The sequence below is a fragment of the Equus przewalskii genome, chromosome 7 (genome assembly GCF_037783145.1).
Source record: "Equus przewalskii isolate Varuska chromosome 7, EquPr2, whole genome shotgun sequence".
Classification (NCBI taxonomy): Eukaryota; Metazoa; Chordata; class Mammalia; order Perissodactyla; family Equidae; genus Equus; species Equus przewalskii.
The window spans coordinates 80,066,893-80,081,893 of NC_091837.1; the positions used below are offsets into that span (position 1 = coordinate 80,066,893).

The window sequence follows — 15,001 nt, forward strand, 5'->3', positions numbered from 1 at the left end:
CTTCCAACCCTCCACCCAGAGGCAGAAAATCTGTGCCATCCAAACAGAGCGTCTTCTGAAGAGGTTGCTGGTTGGGTTATCCCCAGGCAAGATCTGCAGGTATGGCTCTCCTGGGATCCCTTCTCCTTGGCTCTGCTCCCATTAAGTCTACAGAGAAGTCTGCAGGTGAGACTCTAGATACAATCCAGTCCTGGCATAGAAAAGCTAGGACATGGAGAAGCTAAGGCATTTACATGCCTAAATGCCTCTTCTAGTCAACTCCTTCTCGAGCTCACAGAAAAGCTCAAGCAAGAGCAAGCCGTTCTAACAATAAGGGAACCCCTATCCACCTCCAACACACATATACACACACACACAATCTGCTTGAGACCAGGGAAATCTATACCAGAAATTCTAAAATACGCTAAATTTCACACTTTCAAAAATTTGGACTCCCTACTACAAAGCTTGCTTTTTGGTACAAGAAATGTATTGAATCACAGTAACCTCTCACTTTTAAAACTATGGGGATTGTTTTTGGATTTCCCAGAGAGAGCCAGAGCATGCTTACACTACCAACGAGGCACAACAGATCATTGATAACCCCTTAATGAGGATTAGGCCACCTGTTAAACTGAATTGAAATTCATTGATGTGATCCAGAGTCATTGAAAGACAGGATGCTTTTATAAAAAAAGGCTTTCCAAAACACCCTCTGTCCCATTGATTAAGACACTTATTGAAGGATACCTTTCCAGACTCAGAGCCAAGAGACAGTCATGCTGTCTCTCCCTACACAGGGGGCTGTGTGAAGTTGTTCTGCACTGGGTACAACAAGATGGTCCTCCTGTGGCCTGACACATGTAGCATCATTTCCAAACAGTGGAGGGTAAAGATAGAGCCCCCAGAAGCCATGAAAACCCAAGCATGTTGCAAAAACGTGCTTGGGTTCACTCATTACAAACGAGTTCTTTGGCTTCTCAGAGGAACCACTTGAAGGTCATCTCCACTTAAAATCCTTGGATCAGCAGCTCCTTGTTGCTTCATTATCCAAGTCTACTAAAATTTTTAGAGTAGCTGATGATGAAAATTCCACCCAATTTTTTTTTGCTTCGTGGGGTGGGAGGAAAAAAAACCAACACGTGAGTCTATTTGAAATCATTTTATGAATTTTAATCATAGCAAATGTGTTTTAACAGTAGTCATAAAATCAACATTACCACATATACAAAGGACAAGACGTCAGTTTGGCATACAAAAATACCATATATTAAAATTGGGTTCATTGGAAAAACTCAAGACTTACTAAGACACCATCTACAACAGAGAGCAAGCAAGAATGCTTTTAAGACATTCTGATTTATAAACAGCAGCTTGATATCCTCTTTACAACGTCAATATTTGGCAACATTTGGACAATATTTTCTACACAGCCCAGCAGCTCATTTATCTGTGGGGCTATTTGGCCCTTTAAAAGAAAAGCTCCTAAAATAAATAATCCACATAATTGTAAATGAAACATGTCAAGGACTTGAGTTAACAGCCTCTGAGCAGCATTCATCTAGCCATTTGACTGGAGTATTAGTTATCAAGAGGGCCAGGGAACCCACCAGTGGAGCCGAAAGACTGGCAGGAACCCTGAGCAGCAGCTGCATGGCTTATGTTGGGAGTTTGTAACCACCCCAAGCTGAAACCAGCTTCCTCACCTGCAACAGTCAAGTGAGACAGACAGGAACACGTGGTGGAATAAAAAAATATAATAAATGACAACCACCAGGATAGAAACCAAAATATTCTTGAATAAGTCTTCCCAATGGTATTAACCTATTCAAGTCAGGATACATCCACAGGCACAGACACTGCATTTCACAGTGAAGAGGATGTTATTAGCATTTATCTCTAATGACTCAGCAATGAGCTCTAGAGGCTCTGAAATTGTCTAGTGTGCTAACAACCCAATGGGGCCTCCGTGGATCCTCTCATCAGCTGAGCACATTCCCTATATGTCTTCAACTGAAACATCCTGAATTGAATTTGGTAGCCATGCTGGAATGACAGACTGTGTTTGGCTAAGTTATCCCTAGTTGTTTTGTGTTTCTTTCTTTAGCTGGTTTCTGCCACAACTGACCTTTAGCTCCTATATATTTTGTTTGGAGCTCTAAGTCCATTACGGACTTCCTCTCCCTTTATGCAAGTATTTTCTCACTCTCTGGGTATATCTGCCTCTCTGTTGCTACAGACCCAAGGCCACCTCTCCACCCCTCCCAAACAGGATCTATTTAATAGTTCAGTTGTCTCTCAGCCAGGAAAATCCAACCAGGAATTTCCTGAAGCACAGGGTAAGATACCTGCTACACTCTTCTCCTGCTATTTAAACAGAGATGACATAGATATTAACTGTTCCCCTGAAAGGGGCATTTGCCTCATCCATTTCCTTCTTCTTACAGCCCATGTGCCTTCACCATCATCATATCCAACTGTCTGCTTCTGGATTCTCAAAAAGCAATGTCAAATTAAAAATTGAGCATCCCTTTGGAAAACTCTTGTTAGAATAACCCAATAACTCACACCCCAGGGAGACTACAGAAGACTTTTACATGGGCTACTAGCCCTGCATCCCGTGGTGATGAATTTAAATTAATGTTCTAGAAGAACAGGGACAGCTATACGAGAACACCCCCAGAAAAACAAAGAAAATACATGCTATTGCAGACCTCAAGGGACCCATCAGTACTTTGCCCCAAATATTACTGATTGTCCCTAGAAAGATCATAATATGAATAGTATCAAAAACCTTAGACTAGAACAATAAAGTCCAGCTAACGAGATGAGTGTTTTCAAGCACCACTACATCATAAGTGAGATATACATAGTGGGATACCCCAGGCAGTGAATCCTGAAAAAAAAAAATCATTGGCCCAACTGTGCGAGGAAACTTGTGCAGAAAAATCAGAGCCATATTGCAAGAGTTCAGGAATAATGGTGCTCCACCCATGACCACTTGAGCAGAGCCAAAAAATGCTATTTGAGAGAGAGAGAAATTAAATGCCCCACCTGCTTAATGATCAATGGCTTTCCAATGAAACATACACAGTAGACGCCACCTCTTCATATATTTGAAAAGTTTCAAGAGTTTAGTTATATAGACACTCCCAAAGGTAGTTGGTTTGACGTAATGCATATAGCCAATAGCATTTGTTAAGATATTAACATCTAAATTCAACATTGTATAATCCACAAACTGGAAAACATGACTAACAACATTTTTTACTTGATTTTTTTTAACTCCTATTATAGCTAAATCATGTGTGTGTGTATCTACATATATATATCTATACCTATACAGATATATATCTATATAGATAGGTATAGATATATACCTATATATAGTGAATCAATTGTGTCAGAAAAATCAATGGCTTGAATTTCCACTTATTTTTTAGAAGTATTTCATGTCAAACAAAATTTAGCAACTGATCATCATTGCTTTTGAAATAGATTATTACTTTCAAAAGTTACTGAATTATCTTGACTATCTCTTTCTTCTTTGGAGTCTCTGTTTTGGTAAGGATTACCTTGTGGGTGACATTTTACTGAGAATGATGGAAATGACAAGGAACAGCCTCTCCTTCTAGGTCAAGGATGACAGAGCAACTGACTGACGACACTTCTTATATGGAAACAAAATGCTGACTGGTTGGCAGCATTTTTCTAAGAGAAGCTAGAAATTCAAGCCTTTTGCCTATCACTTCTCTCATAGCAGTAACCTCTGGATCTCTAACTTCCTCTTAAGTTTAAAGAAAAATGACCATTTCAGCAAAAACATTTAAATAATTTTTAAAGACAAGCTAGAAAGAACAGTTATGCCCATTGATGAGTTCTAGAAAAAAAATCAACCTAACTCTGCTAAAGTGAAGCACATGTATTTGGTTTACATTACATTCAGAAACAATAAAAAGCAGACTAACCAATTTTGACACAGTATAGGTTTTCAAATAAAACAACAGGAACTCTTCAAATCAAAATCTAGACTAGAATAAATACTGGGCTATCAAGAGGAGTCTCATCTTTCTATGAAAATACATCTCAAACTGAGTTTTCTGCTTCCTTTCCCTCACTTAGAAAGCAATTTTAGTAACTTTGATAACCCCCAAGTCTGCAAATTCCATGGGCAATGTTTTTTAATGCTAAAAAAAAAAAAAGTGCCTTTGTGCAAGGCTTCAAATCTCCAATTTTTTCAGTGATAACTAAAATAAAAACCCAAACAAGACTAAAACAATGTCAAATCTCACTCTAAAAATAGTACCAATGTTTTAGCCTGGCATCTGAAAAATGATGCCCACATATACCCACACCAAATACAACAAGCTGGCAGACTTCAGGGCAAACCAAAACACTTTCTATGAACACTGCAAAATGTGCTTGCCCTTATATTGCACACCTCACTAATGCAGCAATGACATCTGGGTAAGATGTTGAAAGTGAAGACAGATTTCATTAGGCTTTTTTTTTTTTTTCTGTAACATTTACTTTCGGGCCACAAGACCCTAAACACAATTTCACAGTACAGGTCATGCATAGCTTGCAAGTCAAATGTTTTACAGCTACTGTCAACTACTATTTTTGGACAAGAGATTCACATGCAGCTAATGATCCCAGAAAAGGGGCTTCATAAAGCACTCTTGAAGCTTCACTGATCCTTCCTTGGCCCAAATTATCTAAGTAATAAACTCAAAGGGCAATCAGTGAATTTTTACTGTCATACTTGAGATCATATACTTTTTAAGCCTAGAAAGGAATTTTCTTTTTAGCCAGTTCCATGTTACTAAACCACAAACTGTCTTCTTAGCCTTACTCTGTTACTCCATTAACACTTGGATGCTAGATCCCAATGCACAATCATCCAGAACCACAGTGTTCAATATGATAGCCACTAGCCAGATGTGAGTGACTAAACTTAAATAACTTAAATAAAATACAAAATCCAGTTTCTCAGTCATATTAACCCCACTTCAATTGCCCAATAGCCAATGTGGCTAGCGGCTATTGTATTGGACAGCATAGGTCATAGAACATTTCATCATCAGAGAAGGTTCTGTTGAACAGCACCAATCCAGAAGCACCAATCCCAAGGGCTGCACTAGCACACGGTTCAACCTCCAGGGGACCTGCTCTTAAGTCATGTGCAAGATTAAACTTAATTATACTCTTAAGGAAAATGCCTTATAGCTTTCTGATCATAAAGTATGACTGGAACTGAGAAGCTATCTGCCTTTCATCACAACTTATGCCCCAGGTCATTATACAAAAATTTTCCAAAGACAATGCTTTTTATAGCATACTTGGCTCTACTTAACATATTAAGCATTCTCTTATGTCCAGATCATTAATAAAGACGAAAATTCATGCTTCTTATAGTTTACTATTTACACAACACTCACTGTCCTTTACATATAAGAGGAGGAGGGGGAAACCAACAGTTTGCAATTTAAAAAATTCAAATCACATGGTTTTCTTTGAATGTCTATGCTCTTCCTTAAATCAACCCTCCTTTCATTTCCCATAGAGGTAGATGCTAACTGAAACGAATACATAAATTTACAACAACAACAAAAAAACTTAAAGCAATAGTTGAGTTAGTAAAGGGTATCACCCACCCTGAAAAGGATCAGAGGCCAACAGAGATGTTGACAGGCCTACGAAGGAGCGAGAGGAGCCTGCAGTGTAAACGTTGCTGTCTCCCTTTGGCTCCAAAATCACTAGCTCCCACACACCTCTGTGGCCCTCAGTGGACTCATCCATAAAATGAAGCCACCAGAGGTTGCTTCCAGCTCTAACTTTCTGTGCTTTCAGTTGTGATTTTTTTTCACGGACGTGCAACTGTGAATTCTGGCTGATTGTGTTACTGGACTTTAGTCACATGGAGTAGAGGAGTTGTTAGTGTCATGGGTAAATGCCAGAAAAGACCAGAGCAAGGGGATGACAAATAACATTAAAACATCATTAAATCTATAAAAATTCTATCTGGCAGGCTGAGACATCACACACATACACACACACACGTGCGTGAATGCACACCCTAACAAGCAAATAGACTAATAACTGCAGGCAGAATCCATTCAAACAATGTTTCTTATGTCAGTAAGATTCACACAAAAAATTCTGACTTGGGTCGTTATTGTTTTTTTAAATTGTAAAGTCAAGAATCTATCAGAGAGATGATTAATTTTGCACTGCTTAATCATGGCTCTAGCATGGGGTTATTCTGAAGTAAAAGTTACATGGGCATTTTTACCCCATGGTTTCCCACTAAAAAATACAGGTGCTGTATCCTCACACACATTAGTGTCTATATGTAACCTACTTAACATGTAGAACTCTATCACACACTACACTACAGAGCCAGTCATTTCATACTGTACATAAATGTATGTAGATATCATCCACAAAACTAATTGGAATGTGGCATGGCTTAAAATTACAAGGGTAAAGTCCATTTGAAATGCAGCATTCTTAATGCAACATTTCTGTGGGGTTTTTTTTCCCCAAGAGGAATAGAAATTAGGTCAGACATGCATTACGGCAGCCTGGAGAGTCTGAGAAATTGACACTAACCCAACAATATATTATGTTACATAATAGAGGATAGTATTCAGCTAATATGATACCTAAATTATTAATACCAAATAAATCCTAGATTATTCGTTGTATAATGCCCAATAGCTTACACAATAAAATGGCATTTTAACCTAATTTCTACTTTGAGCTTTCAAAGACATTTCCTAAAGGTCTTACGACAAATTTGAAAGATCTGAAAAATCTGAGTTCATATTTTTATATCAAATCCTCACACCAAAGAACAGTGTTAGCCTTGGATTCTAGGTATTCTATTGTCATTTTATCTCCCATTTATTCCATCACTTAACGTGCATATTGTGTGCTGCTTGAAGGTAACAGCATATAAGTAAATTAAATTGTCTCAGTGTTACAGGCTATGTCTAGCCTTGCTTTTTGGAAGCATCAGTGCTCATCTTTCCCTCCCCCTATTTTCAAGGATTCAGTGGAACATAAACAGATATATTTATGAGAGGAGTCCTTGTCACATATCGCTTGCTTCACGAACTCCATAAAAGAAATTAGAAGAGAACTGTAAAGCTCACAGCTATCTCAGAATGCACACACATCCCAGCAGAGGAATTTACCATCTGAGACCAGCAGATCTTGCTTCACGAGCATCTATAGACCATTACACATTTAAGGATATCTGAGAATTGATGATGAACTGGTCCACTTAAATTGGGAATGTAACTTGTTAGTTTATCTCACCACTTTTCTCAATAAAAACATATTTTGAAATACAAGAGATTTTCTCACTCATACCAACAAAAGGAAACTGGAATTCTAAACGGTTTAACTTTCATGGAAAAATATCTTTCAAAACATAATCACGGACTGTCTATTAAAATGCCAGTCCAGGTTTGTCATCCATTAACAACACTCAAGGCTATTATAATACCCCAAACCTGGGAGACAAGATAGATTCTTCTGTTAGTCTCTAATTGTGCCTCATAGAATACAGGACTTGAATGCACAGAAGAGGAGCAAGTGTCGGAAGTGACATATATGTGACACCTCACTGGGAGTGTCTTGGTGCCCATGAGGCAGCCACCATTTTGGACCCTGGACTCATTTGCACCCACAAAGTCTTACCCCTGGGATTCTTCTGAAAAGATTCAAAACCTGAGGTAAATCAATTACACACACACACACATATACACACAAATACACAATATTTACATCTAAAATTCTTATTTTGTGAGATGGCTTGAGAAAAATTGGCCTACAGGTTTCCTGTGGGGTTAGGCATTTCTCATTATTACTCAGTTTATTGCTCCCCTGTTGGGCGTTCAGTTTAATAAACACGTAGCAAGCTCTAATTACAAGGGGAAGAAAAATGAAGATACCTGACAAAACACAACACACTGGAAACACTTGTTCAAATATTTTCTTCAAAAAACGACTGCCTGCTTAACTTACTTTAATTTGGGTGCCATTCAAAAAGTATAAAAAGCCTTAGCAACTAAATGAAGACTAGGTTTTGTTTTAAAAAAAGGAAAGAAACCAGCACTGCATGTCACCGCTGAATTTTTACTTGGATTCTCAGGTTTAATTCTACTTGTACACATAGCATCTTTGTTTGAATCTACCACATTTAGAGAAGATCACATTGTATGCACTGGCACAGTTTAACATCTAAGTAGAGTATGTCTATCTTGTAACATGATTTTGAAAAATCATAAATTACAATCCATTTAATAAATGATTATGAGGATGCATGCAATCGTCTTCAAAGCCGTCGCCATCAATACTCAGAGCGATCTGGGTGGCGTCTTGTTGAGACCTCACACTCTGCCCTTCATGTCAGTCTTCGGATAATCAAATGGCAGCCCAGAGGCCAGTGCTCGGCACCAAATGATCAGCATCGCTCCCCATCTTCTCATCATGATCCCATCACCAACATCTGCTCAACCCCTAGTTGGCACCCACAAGAGACTCCCTGCAGCCCTCTTCAGCCACAGGATATCACAGTGAAGCGCTTAGAAATGCAGGACATGTTGTGGAGCACGATGCCGAGAAGGAAGACCAGGACGCAGGCCACCAAGATCACAGTGCACACCCCAGACCAGGTGGAGCTTTTCACCACACCCCGCCTGTCTTGCTCCTCCTCCGCTGCCTCCTGGGGAGCCCCGCCTTGCAGAGGCTGCTGTTCGGCAGGGATGGTCACCACGGTGACAGACTTCTGCTGGCTCCCAGGCAGCAGGCGGCAGCCCATGTCTCCGGGCAACAGCGCTCGCTCCTTGGAGATGGGCAGGGGCAGCATGTAGCACCCATTGCTGGGAAGTTTGATGAAGACTGGGGTGTGCTCGGAGGCATGCGGGATGGCAATGACAGCAAGGACCTCGGGGTCATCGGGGAGCTGCGACACGGAGAAGCCCGGGGGCAGCTTGGTGATGCCCCGGCACCAGGGGCACCTCACATCCTTCTGGCTCGTCCTCATCTGCTGGAGGCACACCGAGCAGCAGGTGTGTTTGCAATCCAGCAACTTGGGCCTTCGCCGGGGGCTGTAATAATTGAAACAGATCTGACATTCCAGCAACGAATCTTGGGAGAGTGTCTCCATTGTGGATGGTGAACAGAAAAGTCAAGGCCAAGGGGAAGGAGATTGTTCTCAGAGTCCTCCACTCCGGCACCTTCCTTCTTCGAGTCTTTCCAAAGCTGTGAGGTGATGGGGGAGCTCAGAAGCATCTAGCACTCTTAGGTGTGTTCATATCTGAAGGAGACAAAAAATGCAAAGTTAGTTATTTCAAACAAGCTGAGATGTCAGCATATCTAATGGATTTATACCACTGCTCAAAAGTCTTGACACTGGGTCAAAAGCATACAATTTCCCTCTCATGAGACTGTAGGATTCCCATAACGTCCAGTGGAAGATGGATGAGTTGTCTCAGATGCCTTGTCACTGTGAATACTTTGCTCCCTTCTAAAGAAACAAATACCTCTGTGGGGGTATACGATGCCCCCACACTTCACAAACACAGAGTCTGTCGTTTCTGTTTTGTACATTTCAGTGGACCCTGGATTGTTCTTTCAAATACCCTGGAGAAAGTCTCTTGCTTCCAAAAAGTTTGTAGCATTTCCTAAAAGTAAATTTCTTTCCTTGCATCCTCTGACCTTCTTTTCCTGACTCTACTGACCCTCCTATAAGCATTCATTGCCAGATGTGGGCAACTTCACAAATCCAGGTACTTCCTGTCACTAGCTTGCCCACTTTCAATAGGTTAGAACTATTCCTCTCTCACAGGTAATTAAAAGGATGCCACCAAAGAAGCACAGGCAGACATCTATTATCTCTTCCACCAAATCAATTGAACCAAGGTAATTCTTGTCAATTGGTTTTAAAAGAGACAAAAATAAAACAACAAAAAAGACCAAAACAACAACAAAACCAGCAGCTACAATAAACCTTCAGGCAGTTGGGGTTACCAAGGCACACAGGACCACTAGGATTTCAGATCACCAGGATTTCTCAGTCAATTCTTTCAATTTCATTACTATTTAGGTTGCACCAAGTAACACAACTACAAGCGAATACTATTAATTCACTTATCATAATCAAGTATTATATAAAAAAGGTTGACAGAGAGGACTCGCAGGCAGCCCTCACCCTAAGAAGAAAAAGAGTTACCCTTCTGGTATGGACAGGAGGCAGAGTAACTTAGTCCTTCTTCAACTTCACTGGGGTTTGAGGCCCCGTTCCCCCACTGAGTGCTCCAGCAGTGTTTCAGTGAAAGCTGCCCATCCCCGTTTCCTATTGAAAGCATCCAAATTATGTCTCTGGATGGAGCCAGGATGACTCTGGAAAGAACTATTCAACCACTATCGCAGAAATAATTGCTAGTCCTAGAAACCCACCTACACCCAGAGGCAGGAGCTAATAACACAGAAAAGCTTCTTGACACTTTTCTTAAAAAATTAACCTTCTTTGTCTTTCTAACTTCCTTCGTGAAATTAAGTCACCCCTTTGTGTACCCCTCCCCAGTGAGACACAATTCGTTAAAATCAAAATTGAGAATGCAGAAAAAGTTAAGTTTAAAGTCAAAAATAATCACTGATAAAAATTAACAGTGATGATCAAAATAGCAATATATTTCAAAATATTTTAGCTGCAGTAAGAGCACCTAAATTGAATTACTGAAAGTAAAATATAGTAATAAAGCATTCAGAAAGCTCACATCATAATCAACTACTTATCTATCCACTAATTCAAGAAATATTTACTGGATAATTGAAGTTTGCTAAGAGTAGAACTTAAATGTTCTCACCAAAAAGATAAACCCACACATCTCTGGTCAGCTAATTTTCAACAAGGGAACCAAGCACCTACAATGGAGACAGGAAATTCTCTTCAATAAACGGTGTTGGGAAAACTGGGTAGCCACATGCAAAAGAATGAAAGTAGACCATTATCTTACACCATACACAAAACATAACTCAAAAGGGATTAGACTTGAATGGAAGACCTGGAACCATTAAACTTCTAGAAGAAAACACAGGCAGTACACTCTTCAACATCAGTCTTAACTGCATATTTTTATACATGGGGCAAGATGGGGCAAGGGAAACAACAGAAAAAAATAAACAAATGGGACTATATCAAACTAAAAAGCTTCTACACAGCAAAGGAAACCATCAACAAAATGAAAGGACAACCTAACAATTGGGAGAAGACATTTACTAACCATATATCAGATAAGGGGTTAATATCCAAAATATACAAAGAACTCAAACACCTCAACAACAAAAAAACCAACAGCCCAATTAAAAATGGGCAAAAGATGTGAACAGATATTTCTCCAAAGAAGATATACAAATGGGCAACAGGCACATGAAAGGATGTTCAACGTCATTAACGATCAGAGAAATGCAAATCAAAATTACAATGAGATATCATCTTACTCCCATCAGAATGGCTATAACTAACAAGACAGGAAACAATCAATATTGGAGAATATGTGGAGAGAAGGGAACCCTCATATACTGCTGATGGGAGTGCAAACTGGTGCAGCCACTATGGAAAACAGTATGGAGATTCCTTGAAAAATTAAGAATAGATCTACTGTATGATCCAGCTATTCCTCTGCTGGGCATTTATCCAAAGAACATGAAATCACAAATGCCTAAAGATACATGCACCCCTGCATTCATCATAGCATTATTCACAATAGCCAAGACTTAGAAGCATCCTAGGTACCCATCAAGGGACGAATGGATAAAGAAGATGTGGTATATACACATAATGGAATACTACTCAGCCATAAGAAACGATGACATCTGGCCATTTGTGACAACATGGATGGACTTTGAGGGTATTATGCTAAGTGAAATAAGTGAGAGGAAGAAAGTCAAATACCACATGATCTCACTCATAAGTAGAAGATAAAAACAAAAAGCAAACACATAGAAACAGAGATTGGATTGGTGGTTACCAGAGGGGAAGGTGGAGGGAGGAGGGGGAGAGGGGTGATTAGGCTCATGTGTGTGGTGATGGATGGTAATTAGTCTTTGGGTGGTGATCATGTTATAATCTACACAGAAATCAAAATATATAATGATGTAAACCTTAAATTTATATAATGTTATAAACCAATGTTACTGCAATAAAAAATAAATTTAAAAAATATGTGAGGTGATAGACATGTTAATTAACTCAGCGGAGGGAAGACTTTCACAAGATGTATGTCAGATCACCACGATGTACATTTTAAATATCTTACAATTTTATTTGTCAATTATACCTCAATAAAGCTGAAAAAAAAATACAGAAATACCTATTGAGTATCTATCACGCATAAAGCACAATGCTAGCTACTGTAGGATATAAAGATGAATCAGATCCAAATCCTACTCTTAAGCAATTTAAAGTTAGGTAAGAATGAACAAATGGATATATTTTCTCTTCAATTTGCTTATTCATTCAAATTCTCATTGAATATCTACCACATTACAATTGAATCACATTAAATATCTACCACGTGTCAAGCATTATGGTATTTATTTTTGTCCCTTGCAACTAAGACCTTGTCACTGCCCATAAGAAACTCTGAGCCCAGAAGTTCTCAAACAGTTATGCACGTAAACAGTTGTAATGTAAATACAAAGTGATACACGCCATACAGGAGCTGGAGGAGTCAGGGATGGCTCAGCGAAAAATCTGGGTTATAGAGAGGATTTAGACATGTAAAATCCGGGGACAGGTTATTTTCAGGTTCAGAAATCAGCATGAGCAAAGGAAAGGAGGTGAGCAATCACAGAATGATTTCTATACTCTGGCTGTGACACACTGGGTAGAAAGTTTTTTCTAATACAAGAGTAACTTACAGATGCCGTCTCTAAGAGTTTTATAGATTTAGCTCTTACGTTTAGGTTTTTGCTACAGAAGACTTTTAAAGAAACAGAATTCTCACAAAACCTGCAAGCACCCTCCCACAGGCCCAGCCAGGGAGAGCAGGTCCCATAGGAAGGGGAGAGATGAGCATAGCCAGGCACAGGCCACAGGCCACAGACCACAGACCGTGGACAGCCTCAAGAGCCAGGCCAAAGATGTGGGACTTTCTAGTGGGCAATGGGAAAACACCAGAAAGGTTAAGACTATGAGAATGATTCATCAGGCAGCCATATTCAGGATAGACTGGAAAGACCTGCTGGGAAGCTATTATAATATTAGACGAGATAATGAGTAGCTGAGGAAAATAGTGGCAATTACGATGGAGAGATGAAAACTGCTGAGAGGCCTTACAGAAGTCGAGTGGGATCTGGCAGTGTATTACAATGAGGTTGTAAGCGGGGTGAAGTCTTGAGAGAAGGGTGGTATCATTAAGAGAAACAGGGATGGCGAAGAGAAAGACAGAGAGTTCCATTTTGGCCATATTCCATTTGAGGTGCAGGAAGATGGAAAAAATAAGTTATTCAGGAAGATATTAAAGAGCCAAAAAGAAGCTGAAAATGTGGAGCTGATATTGCAGCAAAAAGTAAGGACTGGCCCTAAGAGATCCAGGTGGCATCCACAGAGAAGAGATACCAGCCAGATAAAACAGAACAGAGAGGTCAAAAGGAAGAGGGCCAGAAGTAGGGGAAACCCATCAATGTCTCCCAGCACATTTCCCAGGCAAAAGAGTTCCAAGCAGCATAAGGTTATGGGGAGCGAACATTAAGAAAAGACTGGGGGCCAGCCCCATAGCCAAGTGGTTAGAGTTCTGCATGCTCTGCTTCAGCAGTTGGGGTGTGCGGATTCGGATCCCAGGTGTGGACCTACTGCACTCATCAGCCATGTTGTGGAGGTATCCCACATAAAAAAATTGGAGGAGGGTTGGCACAGACGTTAGCTCAGGGTGAATCTACCTCATCAAAAAAAAGAATAAAAAAGAAAAAGACAAGACTTGGGGTTCAGTGACCAGGAGGTCACTAGCATTTTTGATAGTGGTCTCAGCAAAGTATCAGGGTTATGATGGAGACTGGAGGGGGCTAGTATGTGAATATTAGATTCCCCTGTGAGGTAGTGTGAAGTGAAGGGGTAGGATGGTGGCTTGGAGAGAGAAGAATCAAGGAATGCTTTTTTTTATTTTCAGAAGAGACATTTGAGCACAGAGGGGCAGAGGAGGCAAGTTAGGGCGCTCAAAGCCAGATGGTCTGGTCCAATACAGTGACCCCCAGGCACAGGTGTAAGTGGAAGGTAGTATGTGGAGCTTAGAAAGGGGGAAATGTGTGGACCACTGCAGTGGAGAATGTGGAATGGATCCAGAAATCCCCAATGTATTAGCAACTAGGGTAGAATTCTTCTACTTTTATACCCAAGGTACTGAATTTATTTTTTCTTAAAAAAACAAAAACAAAAACAAAACACAGGGTTTGCTGGTGAATCTTGGCAAATGCACTTTCCTAGCCTTACTGTTAAAGGCCACTGACAGAGATTAGCCCATAAGGTTATAAATTACAGGGAGATGTGAAGGGGGCGATTAGCCCATAAGGTTACAAATTACAGGGAGATGTGAAGGGGGTGGGGGGATAGATCACTTTGAACAACGGTGGCAGAAACAACAAAATTGTGGAGGGGGTATAAAGAAAGCACAGATTCTTGTAATATTATGAATTTGGAGAGGACAACCAACTTCACTGTAAATGGAGTCAGGAACAAAAAATGTTTCATGACCATCAATTTATTTCTTAACCTTCTTTCCATATAAAGATATGGGAAGCAGCTTAGCAGGGTGGGAAGAATAGGGGCTTTGGCCTCAAAGAATCTTGGGTCAAATCCTTGTACTATCACTGTGATACTGGCACGTGTCATTTAACTTCTCAGGAGCCTACTGCCTCACCTGCCAGGCAGGGATGAAGGAATTGTGGCTGAAGGTCAAGTGAGTTCAGAGTTCAGGGCTTCAGGACAGCTCTGGAGCGAAGGGCTTGG

General features: G+C 40.2%; 1 protein-coding gene across 4 annotated transcripts in view; it reads right to left on the minus strand.

The window, feature by feature from the left end:
• Positions 1-1,130: 1,130 nt before the first annotated feature.
• The window catches only part of RNF152 (ring finger protein 152), a 77,555-nt gene continuing 63,684 nt past the window's right edge, over positions 1,131-15,001 (minus strand). For all 4 annotated transcript variants that reach the window (XM_008534978.2, XM_008534976.2, XM_008534980.2 and 1 more), the window contains one exon: positions 1,131-9,310. In XM_008534978.2, coding sequence (XP_008533200.1) covers positions 8,549-9,160 — 612 coding nt within the window. In that variant the 5' untranslated portion in view covers positions 9,161-9,310 and the 3' untranslated portion in view covers positions 1,131-8,548. The remainder of the gene's footprint in view (positions 9,311-15,001) is intronic.